The sequence below is a fragment of the Cornus florida genome, unplaced genomic scaffold (assembly GCF_030987335.1).
Source record: "Cornus florida cultivar Cherokee Brave unplaced genomic scaffold, ASM3098733v1 CherokeeBrave_3.0.0_Hap2_Chr11, whole genome shotgun sequence".
In the NCBI taxonomy this organism is placed as follows: domain Eukaryota; kingdom Viridiplantae; phylum Streptophyta; class Magnoliopsida; order Cornales; family Cornaceae; genus Cornus; species Cornus florida.
Window position 1 is genome coordinate 129,744,662 of NW_026775581.1, and position 13,996 is coordinate 129,758,657.

General features: G+C 37.4%; 2 protein-coding genes across 4 annotated transcripts; both read right to left on the bottom strand.

Annotated features, from left to right (window-relative positions):
* Positions 1 to 583: 583 nt before the first annotated feature.
* On the bottom strand, positions 584 to 3,853 carry LOC132286861 (plant intracellular Ras-group-related LRR protein 4). Of its 2 annotated transcripts, none has more exons than XM_059789268.1 (5): positions 3,539 to 3,853; positions 2,536 to 3,223; positions 1,400 to 2,313; positions 1,204 to 1,327; positions 584 to 864 (listed from the first exon to the last, which is right to left on the bottom strand). In XM_059789268.1, the coding sequence occupies exons 2-5, from the start codon at positions 3,203 to 3,205 to the stop codon at positions 845 to 847; spliced, it is 1,728 nt and encodes a 575-aa protein (XP_059645251.1). In that variant the 5' UTR covers positions 3,206 to 3,223; positions 3,539 to 3,853; the 3' UTR covers positions 584 to 844. The 2 variants fall into 2 exon arrangements, with proteins under 2 accessions (XP_059645251.1, XP_059645250.1); XM_059789267.1 differs by having other exon boundaries at positions 1,140 to 1,327; positions 3,539 to 3,846.
* A 1,627-nt stretch (positions 3,854 to 5,480) lies between these two features.
* On the bottom strand, positions 5,481 to 13,779 carry LOC132286862 (AT-hook motif nuclear-localized protein 10-like). 2 transcript variants are annotated; one of them, XM_059789269.1, is made up of 5 exons: positions 13,231 to 13,779; positions 10,298 to 10,368; positions 8,588 to 8,719; positions 6,672 to 6,833; positions 5,481 to 6,030 (listed from the first exon to the last, which is right to left on the bottom strand). In XM_059789269.1, the coding sequence occupies exons 1-5, from the start codon at positions 13,610 to 13,612 to the stop codon at positions 5,998 to 6,000; spliced, it is 780 nt and encodes a 259-aa protein (XP_059645252.1). In that variant the 5' UTR covers positions 13,613 to 13,779; the 3' UTR covers positions 5,481 to 5,997. The 2 variants fall into 2 exon arrangements, with proteins under 2 accessions (XP_059645252.1, XP_059645253.1); XM_059789270.1 differs by having other exon boundaries at positions 10,316 to 10,368; positions 13,231 to 13,778.
* Positions 13,780 to 13,996: the final 217 nt, after the last annotated feature.

Genomic DNA, 13,996 nt, shown 5'->3' on the forward strand with positions numbered 1-13,996 from the left:
ACCCTATAGAATGTCACATTCCTAATTATTTGATCTCTTCTCTATCAGTTTCTTTAATTACCATTATGTACCACACGCTTAAAAACTTCTATTCCTCAAAGGAATAAAAAAAGACAAAAGTGTAAGGCACATAACATTTAGATTGGATAAGGCTACAAAATAAACTTGAAAACTTGACTTAGGTTGCCAATAGAATCAAGCCCGGATTCTTTTTCAATCATAAATGATTTTCCATTTTATCTATGGTATTGGCTAGAATAAAACCGTCATACTAGCTATAAGAGATTACCGGATGGCATTTTTCTCATTATGTTGTTATGACCTTGGCCCTACTATTTAGCTGGCACAACATAGTCAGAATTCACAAAGTAGTAAAATATGGGTTGTAAAGGGATAGAAGAAAATGTAGACAGTAACACACATGGCATTATGGTAGCCTCCTTCACCCATGGGATAGATAAGACTATTGTCAGCGAAGTACAAACAAATACTAATATTTGATTATAGACAGAATTAACAAGACCTGAAGCAGGTTGAAGATTCTAAAGGGAAAAAAAATCATTTATAATGGAAGAGATGAAAATGGTAAACTCATACTTCATGAACATTGAGGGATATTGCATACAACATCTTTGAACCCCCTTTTTGCCGTAGGAAGTCAATTATACAACTCATTTTAGATCATGAACACAACAAATACAAGTGAAATAAAATAGAGAATGGGAGAAATTAGATAAAAATAAAATTTACAATTTGAGAAGAAGGATCAGAACCATATCTGAAAAGCTAGTGCCTTCTTGAAGTGTTGACAGAAGGTTCCACTGAGATCGCAGCTTTTTCCAACCTACTGACAGCTCAGTTTCGCTGTACAATGAATAACAAGACATGAGAGTTTCATTTTAGACCCCAATAATTTTGATTTGGTATTTTGTTCACAGCCAGCCTATCTTTCCTTTCCTTCTCTACATTTATTAGTAATAAGAGAGAAGGGAGGGTAGGGTATGTTCCCATCCTAGAAAGATGAGCCTTATCGATGTACAGTTTTCACCACACGAGGTAAAAAACGCCATGAATCATAATATACTGATGAATTGACTGCAGTCGATGAAAAGTATCTTTCATAAGATATAACAACTTACTCAGCCGCTATAATAATGCAATTTTTGGTAACTGCTACAAATCAAGCTTTCACGTAGTCCATACCATTGCGCTTCCGTTTGTTAGACCTAGAGAAGAAGCATATCTGAGCCCACGTTTTCTTCGGCTTAACTGGCTGTGATTTTATGTCCTTCTTTGCAACAAGTTCAGCCATATACTGGACAGCTTCCTGAGGAGCACAAACCCATGGTTAACAATAAAACAAAAGCTAAAGACCTCATGTAATACAAAGAAAACTTACCACTGCACCCATTTCAGCTACACTTCTTGGCGGAACTTCCAGAGGATTTCCCTCCACATGTAAAACATGTAGTCTAGTTAGCATCCTAAAGGAGTCTGGAAGAACTCGTATCTGGTTATTGCTAATATCCAACTCTTCAAGCATCTCAAGGTTTCCAATAGACCTCGGTAGTGATTGTAAGTCGGCAAAATTGTTGCTAATGTTCATCTTAACAAGTGTAGTGGCAAAGCATAAGCTCTCAGGCACAGACTCAAGTTCGTTGAAACTTACATTGAGCTCCCTCAAGCTTGATAGGGACGACATCGTGGTAGGCAATTGCCTGATGTTATTGTAACGCACAGACAGAATTTCCAGAGATCCAATTCTCCCTACAGCTTCTGGAAGGGCTTTAAGACGGTTATAGTCAGCATGAAGCTCCCTGAGTGAAGAACAATGACCAATTGTGTGTGGAAGTTCTTCGATGTTATTAGTCTCCACACTCAATTTCTTGAGGCTTGCAAGAGATCCAATGGGCTCAGGGAGCACAGAGAGATGATTTGAGCTCAAATCAAGCTCCTCAAGACGGACTAATCGGCCAAATGTAGGAGGCAGAGAGATTAACTGATTAGCCCTCAGGTCCAAAAAGACTAGGCTAAGAAGATCTCCAATTGAATCTGGGAGTTCACTTATCCTGTTTGAATGCAAATCCAATTTTGTCAACGACGAAAGCCCTCCAATCGTGGCTGGTAAGGCCACAATCCGATTCTCAGACAAGTCTAGGGTGATCAAACTCGATAACTTCCCTATAGAATCAGGGAGCCAATCCACTTGGTCCATCAATTTGTTCTGAAGATTGAGATCCCGAGTGCCTTTCTTCGAAGATACTTCAATCAGACTAGCGAGCTTTATTAGACTCAATTTCTCACCATCTACACCTACAAAAGCAAAACATTTTTTTTTACATAAAAACAAAGCATTCGAATAAGAGTAGCACAATAAAACCTTTTGTTCAGTCTTTATTCCAATTATCAAAATTTTCAAAATTCAATAATATTTTCAGATTAGAACAATCATAGAGTAACATAAATGTACGATAACCACCACCAAAACCCAGAAACACATGAACCAATGTCAATGTAGAGAAGGATTCAGCTCACCTAAAATGCTGGGAGGTTTTAGAGTCGAATCCAAGATCTGGGGTTTAGACAAATCGCTAGATCGAAGTCCACCGCCAATTCCATCACCGTAGAATGAGGCCTTTGCTTTCTTCAAATAAGTGTCATCTCTAGTGAACAATTCCGAAGATTTAACAGGTTCTTTGTCCTGATATAAACTCGACGAAGTGGTAGTAGAAGTAGTAGCAGAAGCAACAGATGAGTCGAAACCACCACCAGAAAACGAGGCTGAATTCGTCGAAGGCAGACTGCTCGAATTCATGGACGAAGTGGAAGCGCCAAAGTAACTGGATTGGTGAGAATTTGAGCCGGAGGGGACACATTTCGAAGCTCTCTGAATCAAATCATCGAACAGCGAGTGGACATTCTCGAGATCGAGCAATTTCATAGCCTCCCTCTTCTGTTCTTTGCTTTGATAATAAACCAAATTCTTCTGCATCTCTTGCAACACCATGAACAGCTCTTGGGGCACCTCGGTGCTCTTCGTCTGCCTCGCAATGGCCTCCAGTCTCGACTGGTCTTCCTTCTCCACATTTCGTATCAATGTCTTCGCAGCTTCAATCTCATCGATTCCAGGTCTCGCCGGCAAAGATCTGTGAATTCTCATGATCTCTGCCACCACTTCGTCAACAGATTTCGCAGAAAATTCCATTTCCCTCTCAATCAATCCCTATAATTTCCCAAACATCAAGAATTAGCAACACCCAGCACAAAAACAGTTCAATCACCCAAAGGGCTCGAATTATTGCTACATCAAAAGCAAAGCCAGATCAAGAACAAGAAACAAACAGAACAAACTGAATCGATTCTGACTAGACAAAATCAAAGACAGCAAAGAACGTTATGAATTAACTAAATAAAGCCAGCAAAACGAAACCCATTTTCGGTTTCCTCCAAAAGCAGTCAAGACCACATCATGGAAGCAAAACAACGAACACACTAAAAACACTCTGAGAAAACAAAAGTGAATAAGGAACAAACGAACCTTCTTCTTCTCTGCAATGGATCAGCAATGCTTGAGCTTCATATTCTGTTTACATGTAGTCTGTGGAACAAAGGGAGGTTATAGTGCTCTGAGATGCTTTGTTCGTACTCTGGAAATTCGAGTGATTTCCATAGTGAATATATATATGTATACATATACGTACAGTCTGCTCCATTACATATCTGCTATTTGCCAGATTTTTAATTTTATTAAAAATAAAAAAAATAAAAATATGTTCCGATAATTTGATCCAAAACACCGTGAACTCGATTATGACAGATAGCTTATCAATAACATCAGCACTCTCTTTTGCTGTCTTATACACTCGACTCAATACCCGTAGTGCACTCTGCTTTTTGGTGCAATAACAGAACTGCCACTGCTGGTAAAAGAAAAATAAAATAGCAAAAGAATATCGCGTCAAAAAGCTCCTCTTTTAGGTTTGTAACTTTGCATAATTAAGAAATAAAAAGTCAAAAATAATAAGAGTCATAATCATAAATTAGGAAGAGGGGACTCAAATATGGACACATCTATTTAGAGAGATAAATTTAAGAAAAAAGTATTAATTTAGGAACGAATTCGGACAGTTATTGAATTCAATCCGTAATGATATCATTTATGAAAACTCTTTAACCCGTTCACATAAATTGAATTTGGTTACTGTCGAATTTGATTCTTAAACATGTGAAAAAAATAGTGAAATAATCGAAAGATTTTTTGTTACATTTTAAAAAAAAAAAAAAAAATTGCTTTCAAATCTAAACCAAGTAAACTTCTAAAATAGTGGTTTCACAATATCTCTTCACTCTATTTTTGCTATTGATTTTCTTTTCATTAACATAATACTGTAAAATATTTATTTTATTTTCATTATCTAGAAGATGAAAAGTTATCACTACACTCTTTTCTACTTACTCTAAAGTAAAAAAAATCAATGGCAACAATTTTTTTTTTTTTTTTTCTATTGCATCTTCGGAGTAAGCAAGGGCATACAGGTGAATGGGGATAACGACAAGAGCTGAGCTGCAATGGGAGGCTAAAGTGGCATATCTGTAATAAAACGGCAATCGGTTTTTCATTTATTTTTTTATCTGGATCTTTCTAAAATTGGTTGCTTTTCATCTAACTGACAATAAATGCATCCACGTTTGGTTGGCGGACACGTGTACTTCTCTCTGTGTCCAGAACCGGTACAACTATATCCAGCTGGCACAGCTCTCACTCACTCACTCACGCCATAACCGTTTCTTCTCTCTCTCACTACACTCTTTCTCTCTCCTCCTTTTTGCTGTCCTGAGTTACGCTAACATGTGGGCGCTTTCACATGTCCTGCTATGAGCTGTCCCTCCTTTTTTCAGTTAAGACTAATGCTACCCTACGCTCTTCCTCACTTTTCCTTACCATGCACTCCCCTTCCTTCCCTCCCTCCACATGTTGAGACCAAATAATTATTGAAACTTCGTTTTTGTATTTCGAATACACTTCAAATATTACTCAAAGTAAATTTTTAATCTTATAAAATTTGAAATCAATACACCATATTTTTTATTAGATTAATAGTATTTGTGAAAAGACAAAGTCCACACATGATTTGATAAGCGAGTATGTGGTGTTCAGTCCACATTAACAATCAGTATGTATTCCACCATCCCTGAATTGATAATTAAAGAAGTGGTTTTCAGTCCACACTAACAATCAGGATGGAATGCATTACATTTCACTGGTAACGACCTAAGTATTGTCCATGGGATAAAGATTCTCCAAAGAGGCAAAAATGCCAAGAGAAAATATATATATGTACTTTAATAAAAAATAAAAAAAATCCTTCAAATAAATTTTCAAATTGAAGTTTTGAACACAAACTAAGCTAATAAAGACCAATGGATACTAGGGTAGATGATATAAACTCTCCTCAAAAGGGAGGTATCTTGATCCACCATTGAATTGAAAACTCCAGCCAGTATGATTGAACTAAAAATGTCACAATAGTGTATCCCCAATCCAACCATGCTTTACAACAAATAAAGAAACAAGTCAGAAAAATCATGTATCAGCTTCCTAATTCTTGGGGGATTGTATAATCTCTTTATTTATTTAGATTACAAATTTATGACTATATATCTACACACCCTTAATTTAATTTAATTTATTTATTTTTCAAGGTTTCTAACTGAATAGTAGTAGTAGATACAGAGGGCAGGCAGCACATAACAGTGTCTTGGGAGCGAGCAAAGCCACCTTTTCATCTGTAGATCTGTTCATTTCCAAGGACATGTTAAGACCTGCCTTGTGCAATGTTATTATTACATGCTCCATTACCCTGGTTAAGATGGCTTCCCTTATCCACCAGAGGGCTCACTCGGGGTTGGTTCAACGTGATGGTGTGGGCTTCCAACAGCGGTTCTGCTTTGACAGACCAGACAAAGGATCAACTTGAATTCTTGGTTTTTTTACACTCAACCTTCTGCAACAAAACTACCAATGACTACCTACAATGGAACCAGATGTTAACATTAGGGCTATAAGAGTTCAAGCACTGAGAAGCAAGCTCATAACACAAGGGCTATACAGATATCATATCACTATCATTACTAGGACGCAGTTACAATATTGACTAAATGTGCTGTTTGGACACCGTTAAGATGGGGGCTCATTTCATTGTCATTTCGTGAAATTCAACACATGATCCCGTGTCTCCAAGAGATGAACTAAATTAAAATTGGGTAAAAAGGAAAAAACTGGTTATTTCACATGAATCAAACTGCTCTGAAAGGACAATATATTATTTATAAATCTTTTAACCATCACAGAAGTGGACATGAACAACCCATTGAGGTTGTAAACAAGATTTTAGCAGGTGAATGAGATTCGTTTTAAAACAAATCAAAACTTTTGAAAACAAAAGTTTAGCATGGATGTCAGGGAAGAAAGCATCAGTGCAGGGGAATTATGAGATCTGAATTGAGAAACCAAATCATAATCTTGGATAGGAGTAAGGACGATTATATCTTAGAAGAGAAGGGAGTATGCAGGAAATATATGTATTCTAACCTCATCAATTAAATTGTAGTACTGAGCACATTTTTTAGAGAGGAAGAAACATTAATTGCATGGTAAATAGCAAACGAACCTGCACAGGGGAAGCTGCAGTTAAAAGACCTGCCACACCACCACCTAAAACATGACCATCTGACCCCGCTAATAATACACTCAACCCACCAGTTCTGCTTCGCTGACCACCAAACTCCGAGAACAGAAATGATCCAGTAAGAGACAGGATTTCAAATCGGCCCTGCATAACCAGCATATATATGAATGTCATGTATGATTTAACATGTTCAGCAACTATACAACTTTAGAGACTTTTATGAAACTTCTGGAGTAACCATAATCATCAGCCACTTGTTTACCTTAACACTTAAATTAACAAGTGATATAAAATAATATTATGTCAACATAAGTCAAGCATAGATTAAACAAAAAAATAAAGTAAAACTACTATTAAATATCTATTTGATTCGGCATGGGGGTTGAACTATGTTGTTAAGATTTTGAGAGAAATTAAGATGAAACCTTTGTGCTTTTTATAAGATGTGAATGTCCTATTGGCTTTACAATTGTTCACAATATGGTCATTTAGGTTTCAAAATGTGACATCATATATACATTTTTATTAACCTACTGGAGATCATGGTGATGAATTCATGTTATTGTATTCAAATGTTATGAAAGCACAATGAATGACTACGGTCAAAGGTGTACAATAATGCTCAGTGAGTTGGTTCAAATTCTAAGGGTTAGTACTACGTGTGGGACTAATCATAATATGGGGTAAGGGAAAGGGGGAGGACTGAGATATATCCCTTACATACTTAATGACCAAATCTTAATATTAAGAAAAATGATATAATTGATGACTATAAAACCCCCGACAAAAATTGACTCACATAAAAATTTGATGTGGCTACCCTAAAATTTCAACTCAAAAGACAATTCATTCCATAATATGACTATCCTAAAATCCTTCCAACTCAAACACAATTCTTTCCATAACCTGGTTATCCTAAAATTACATCTCATAGACTCATACATGATTCTTTCCATCTCTTTTTCCTTATATATATATATATATATATTTAGAATAATAGAAAAACAAACTCTTTCCATATTTTTTTTTTTCATTTTCACTAATTGGTTTGCATATCTCTGGAATGTATTGGAATGCTTCTATAAGAATTCTATATAAGAAATCAGTTTCTACAAAATCTAGAACAGAAATTTCATTTGAAGTTTTGAATATCAACAAAAATCGATCATTGAAGAACCTAAATTCTTATTTTATTGATTTGTTTGTGTTTTCTTTCGTAGTTATTGTTTTATTAAATTTTTAGTTGTTACTTTCTTTGAGAGTTATTTTTGTTTTTTTCTTTTTGGCAAGTAAAGAGAGTTATTTTTGTTTAACTTATTTTTGGAGAGTTTTGTTTTGGAAGGCATCTTATATTTTGGTCTTAAATGACCTACTTCTACTTTGCCACATGAACTCAGTGAAGTATCGGCTTTGTATTTGTCAGGCCAAATAGCACACAACTCTAATATTAAAACTAAAAGAGTGAAACTTTTGAATTTCACTCCTAACGTTTACCTATATAAGCAATTATATGAGATACTATATATCAAAGTATAACGAGTTTAACGATCTAATTTTAGGGAGCCAATTATAATGTAAAGCAACAATCAGTCCTAAAGCTGTATCTCATTATCTACGCTGGCTGCCTACATGTAAAAGACTTATAATCCACGACGGACCAATGGAAATGCTCATCAGTAACCTCCAACTAAAAAGCAGCAACATTGCTTGGTATTGGTTTTCATTCACTTCCTTCTTGACATTAATTAAATACCACCATAGTTAAGATCCCTATAAGGTAAATGTGAATGTATATTATATTACATATATCCATCTTATATATCAGGAAATGCTTCTCCCATAAAGTTCACAATTTATAAGCAATGATGCAGTATATAGTAATATAAATTAACACAAACCTCATAAGTTACAGATCCACCAGATGTGGCTGCTTGACGGAGTGTTACATTGGATATGGCGCCATTTGCTGACAAGATGCAGACAGCACGTGTACCATTTTGAGAAAACGAAAATATTTTTGCAGATACATCCTGAGAAGCAAAATCACAACTATTATTTTAGATGCTTGGCATTTCACAACAATATACATTTGGAAAGTTAAAAGGTGCTAAAAGTTTAACATGAAGAGCAAGTAATATATAATCAGCAGTGATATGCATCTATATTCTGTTACCTGATTTATGTGGTACGAAATCCAATTAGACATGGAAGTGTGGTTATAAAATGAAACCTATTCAAGGATAAAAGGGAAGTTTGACGGAAAAATATGGCTAGCACTCAACAAATTCCAATGCCATATATATGCGGTGATACTAACAAATGTTAATTCCATGCATCAGGCAACTCACAGGCAGTAACATGCACAAAAGAGAAGCAATGTCCAGTTAGCACAGTAAAAGTAAAAAGACCTCAGATGAAAACATAAGAATCCAAGAGAGAGATCCTTTGGCTATCATGAGAGACTTAAAAATAAATAAATAAATAAAACACGCATGTCTATATGATTGCATGCCCGCGCATACTATAATAAGCAACAAAGGTAGTGCTCATGACTCTTTGAACCATCATAACATTTTGTAGTATTATGAATGTTGCATTATTTCTTTTGATAAGTAAATTATGAACATTACATTAAGGGAGCTCATATTCAAAGTCCATTGGGACAAATATCGCTTTACATCATGTCAAATCAATTATAATATGTGTATCTTCCCCTCAACTCACCTTGACAAGCTTTAATACCTGTAGGCGTCACATACGCGCTACCCATGAAATAAACCCCATTAGTCAGAAAAATATGCCACGTCAGTCCCAAACGTTCAAACACCATCCACATCAGCAAAAGGTCAACCAAACCTAAGACACATTCATGGAGTAGCCAAGACCTTGATGGTAAACCACTCCAGCTCAAAGACCATGAGACAACCCCCTCCCCCTTCTTTTCTTTTCTTTCAAGTTCACCAAAACCTCGACGAGGCAATCCTTAAGTCCAAAACTATCGGACAGCCTCTAAGGTCCATCAAAAACCTTGAGGATGGTACCGCCATGCCCAAAACCCTGAGGCACTTCACAAATCCATCAAAACCTCGAGGAACAACTCCCAAGTTCAAAACCCCAAGACACTTCTCGGGTCCACCAAAACCTGGACGGGGCAACCCTTAAGTCCAAAAGTCTGAGAAAGCCCCTCAGGTCTATCAAAACCTCGATGGAGCAACCCTCGAGTCCAAAACCTTGAGACAGCCTCTCAGGTCCATCAAAAACCTTGACTGGTGTGCTCCCGTGTTTAAAACCCCGAGACACTTATCGGGTCCATTAAAATCGTGGGGACCAACTCTTCAAGAACAAAACCCTGAGACATTCTCTTAGGTCCAACAAAACCTCAAAGGAATAGCCCTCAGGTCCCGACCCCAAGGCAGGCCTCCAAAACCATCAAGGTTATGAAAGCTCCCCTCGAGGATAGACCTGCTACCAAAGATAAACTTACCAGGACAACAAATTAGTCTTATGTCAAATATCATGATTATTAACTTACTGTTTTCTTTCTTTACAGAACTCAAGTTTAATAATTAAGCTACATTTTCAGGAAAAGCAATGAAGATAAAAATTACAAAATTCAGGGGGGGCACCTCTCCAGCTTTTACTGTGATGACGTGTGGTGTGAATCCAATCCCAGCTGACCCTGCAAAACAATATCTGATAAAAACTCTAGAAATACTAATATGACTTGCGAAGGGGCTGCAACCACCAGTCTCCAATATAAATAGCAAAGAACGTGATTACAAGTTGGTGGAGAAACACAAACATACATGTGTAGAATGTGATCAGAAGATAAAACTTTCAAAAGTTAAACAGGGTGACAAAGAAAAATGAGAGAATTAAGACATCATATTCAGGTATGTTATTTCACAGCAAACTAAAACTAAAACTTTTGTAAGTAACTTTGAGATGTAGGCACCCACGTGGCGTAAACCAGCCAAATGTATGATGACTCACCGATAAACAATTTTAATTCCTTTATATATGTGTGTGTGTGTGTGTGTTTTTTTTTTTTGGGGGGGGGGGGGGGGGGGGGGTTACTTTGGCGCTGAAATTCAGACCAAAGGGAGGGACCCTGAAATTCAGACCAAAGGGAGGGACCCTATGAGGTCAAAGGCACGTACAATATTGGTTACTATCAAATAGGAACAGTTGGCAATAATGCCGTGTCTGGGTGCTCAATGTTAAGTGGCTTAAACAATCATTTATATCAAGAACGAAAGAGGTACTAAAAAGGGCAGGTAAACAACCAAACTCCTTTTGTTTTGATAAATGTTTTTTATGTGCGCACTGCCTAATTACCAGTTAATCAAATATACATTAAAAATTTAAGAAATGAAAAAAATAAAATAAAAGAATTGGTGACATATATCAATCAAGGGGAGGGGGCAGCCATCTAAATGTGCAGGCATACAACCCGTGAACCCATACATTCCAAATAAGAAAAATAAAGGCTACCCCATCATTAGTTTGACAAAAACATACAACCCAAATAAAGTTTAGAAAACAGCGCACAAGCAGCGAAGAAAAAACATCAGACACTTCGACAAAAAGATACAAAGTGAAAGTCGAAGCCTCCTGACACCCACTATGGCACTAATCTCCTCCTCTAGCCTCCTGACATCGTTCCTTCCACCAGCCACCTCCACCTCCAACTCCCGAAGTTTACATTCCTTGGCCTCCAGCTACTGCTTCTCTTCATTGAGCCAACCTCAAAGGTCCTGAATCTCGAGAACACGGTTCTGCCTCCTCTCTTGCGCCCTTAACTTCTCAATCAACACTTCAACCCACTTAACTTTAATTTGAGACCTCTACAAAGAACTTACAAGAGCATCAATAAACTCGAAATCCAACTGAACAAAGCATCTCTCCCTCAACTGATGAAAGCATACCACTATCTGAAATATGGACTCACATACGAAGTTCATAAATGGTGCTGAACCATGCTCTGTACCTTCAAAAAAATTAGTGATATATATATATATATATAAACAGATAACGTACGAATACAGCCAACACTTACGTGCCTCCTGATACCCAAAGCTTGCATAAGATAATGAATCATCACTTTCTCCATACCAGCATCCTCATCACCATCACCTTGCTTCGAGGAGTTCCTCTCTATCGATATACACGGAGGAAGCATTAAAGGCGCCCTCAAGAAATTCCTCTCTACAGATAAACATCAAGACACTACAGACCCTCGAGGAATTTCTCTCCGCAGATAAACCCCGAGGAAGCACCAAAATCCCAAGGGTCCACCAATGCGGGTAAACATTGGTTCACGAATGATACATCATTGTCCATGTGGTGCGTGACCTCGTGGCATTATTTCTCTAATGGGATAGGTATGGTAGCTAAGCACTCGGGGGAAGTTAAAGAATCTCGCATTTAATGATGATACCCTTTTAAGTCATGGTTAGCATTAAATGACCGCCTTCCCTACTATTAGGCTAATTAATCACATGACATCCCCTGGAATTTGCAACCAATTGGACAAGCAACAGTTATGATCCTATGGACTTAAGGTCCTTACCCAATGAAGGAGTAGCACAAAAAGAGTCAAAGTGAAAAAATAAAAATAAAAAAAATGGGGAAAAATCAAAGGCTTTTGTCCACAATCGGCTATATACCAAAATAGGATATACTTTAATCACTTACAAATTAACACTTCTTTTTTTGGTAAAAAATAATCCCCTTGTATCTATTGGGTTGAAAGTGAGAGGGCACATATTGTGTTTTTCGGCTACTGGTTCTTGACGGCTATCTGGCATTGGGTGTATTGTTGGGATCTAAATATATTTGTGACGAATGTACAGAAAACCCTTGTTTGGATTTGACGGAAGCCATGATCTATCAGAAAATAGATTCCTATTCGAAGAGATAATAATCGCATGGATAACCTCATACTAACCCATCAATTTGGGATACAATTCAACCTTAGAGGCGGTGGTTTACCTTGCTGTAGATGCAAGGGTTTGAGTCCGATCAACTCCAACTCATAAACTTAGCCGATACAAAACTATCCCGTATCCACTCATCTTTCAAGAGTATATTTATGCACTTCCTTGTGATCACGGTTTACGGTTTAGATCAATTGTTGGAAGATACAAGTTAAGAATTCAATAATTCAAATTGATGATAACCATATTAATTGCTGATGGCACAAAAGTCGTTCCGCAGCGGACATACCAAAACTGTCAGACCCACATATCCCCCAAGCTATAGAAATAATAGCATGCATTCATGTTTTCATGGACACAATCACACATATCCCCTTTAATGTGCGTATTTGAATATGCATCTCAGGCTACAAACATAGTTCTCAGAGAACCTAGATCAAATCAGCCCCCCACCCTTCAGGATTAACAGTAATAAAATGAACAAATAAAAGAACTCCAATTAAATGCAAAGCATTGAAGTAGGAACATATGTAGTAGTAAGTTAAAGCAACATCAAATAAATAAATAAATAAATATTTATATATATAACAACAGAAGCTTACCATGAGAAGCAACTTGGTGTTTCCGTCCTGAACCAGGAGGCCTGCCCCTGGACTTCTTCCCGGAGGATGGCAACGACGCCGCCGTCCCCTGCAAAGGAGTAGGGGACGGGAACCCACTGGACTGTACAGGCGCCTGGAGGGGCGGCGGGGGCAGGGGAGATGTCAATCCAGGAGGCATGGTAGCATCAGGGGCGTACTTCCTAGGCCTGCCGCGCTTCCGCTTAGTCTGTTCGCCTGAGTTGGCGGCTGTGATCGGCTGAGCCACCGTAAAGGCGGAACTAGGTTGTGCGGATAAAGGTGAAGGAGAGGAAGTCGGTGGCATGTCCGGCTTAAATAAAGCTGTGTCATCAGTACTGAAAGGTAAGTCCATGTTCGACATCATTCAGACCGTAAACCCTAATCTCCCTACTTCGATAGAAAAACCCTAAATTTAAACGACAAAGCGTTTGTTTTTGGAGAGCGGACTTGTAACTAGGCTTATATAGTCTGAGCCATCAACACATAAAAGTAAATGAAATGTATGCGACCACTGAATTGATCCAAACAATGCTGAGTTCCATCTCTTTTTGAATGGTCTTGGTCCCGGCCAATAGGGATTAGCCTACAACCATGTAATTTTCGCCTCCGTTATAAATATTTTTTTCTAAAAATATTTTCTATATAAACTTTTTATATTTTATTTTCGGAAAGGTCCTGACAAAACTTTTCAGAATATAAACACTAAGTTATTTTTCTTAAATTTTGATAAATATTTTAGGATAAGACT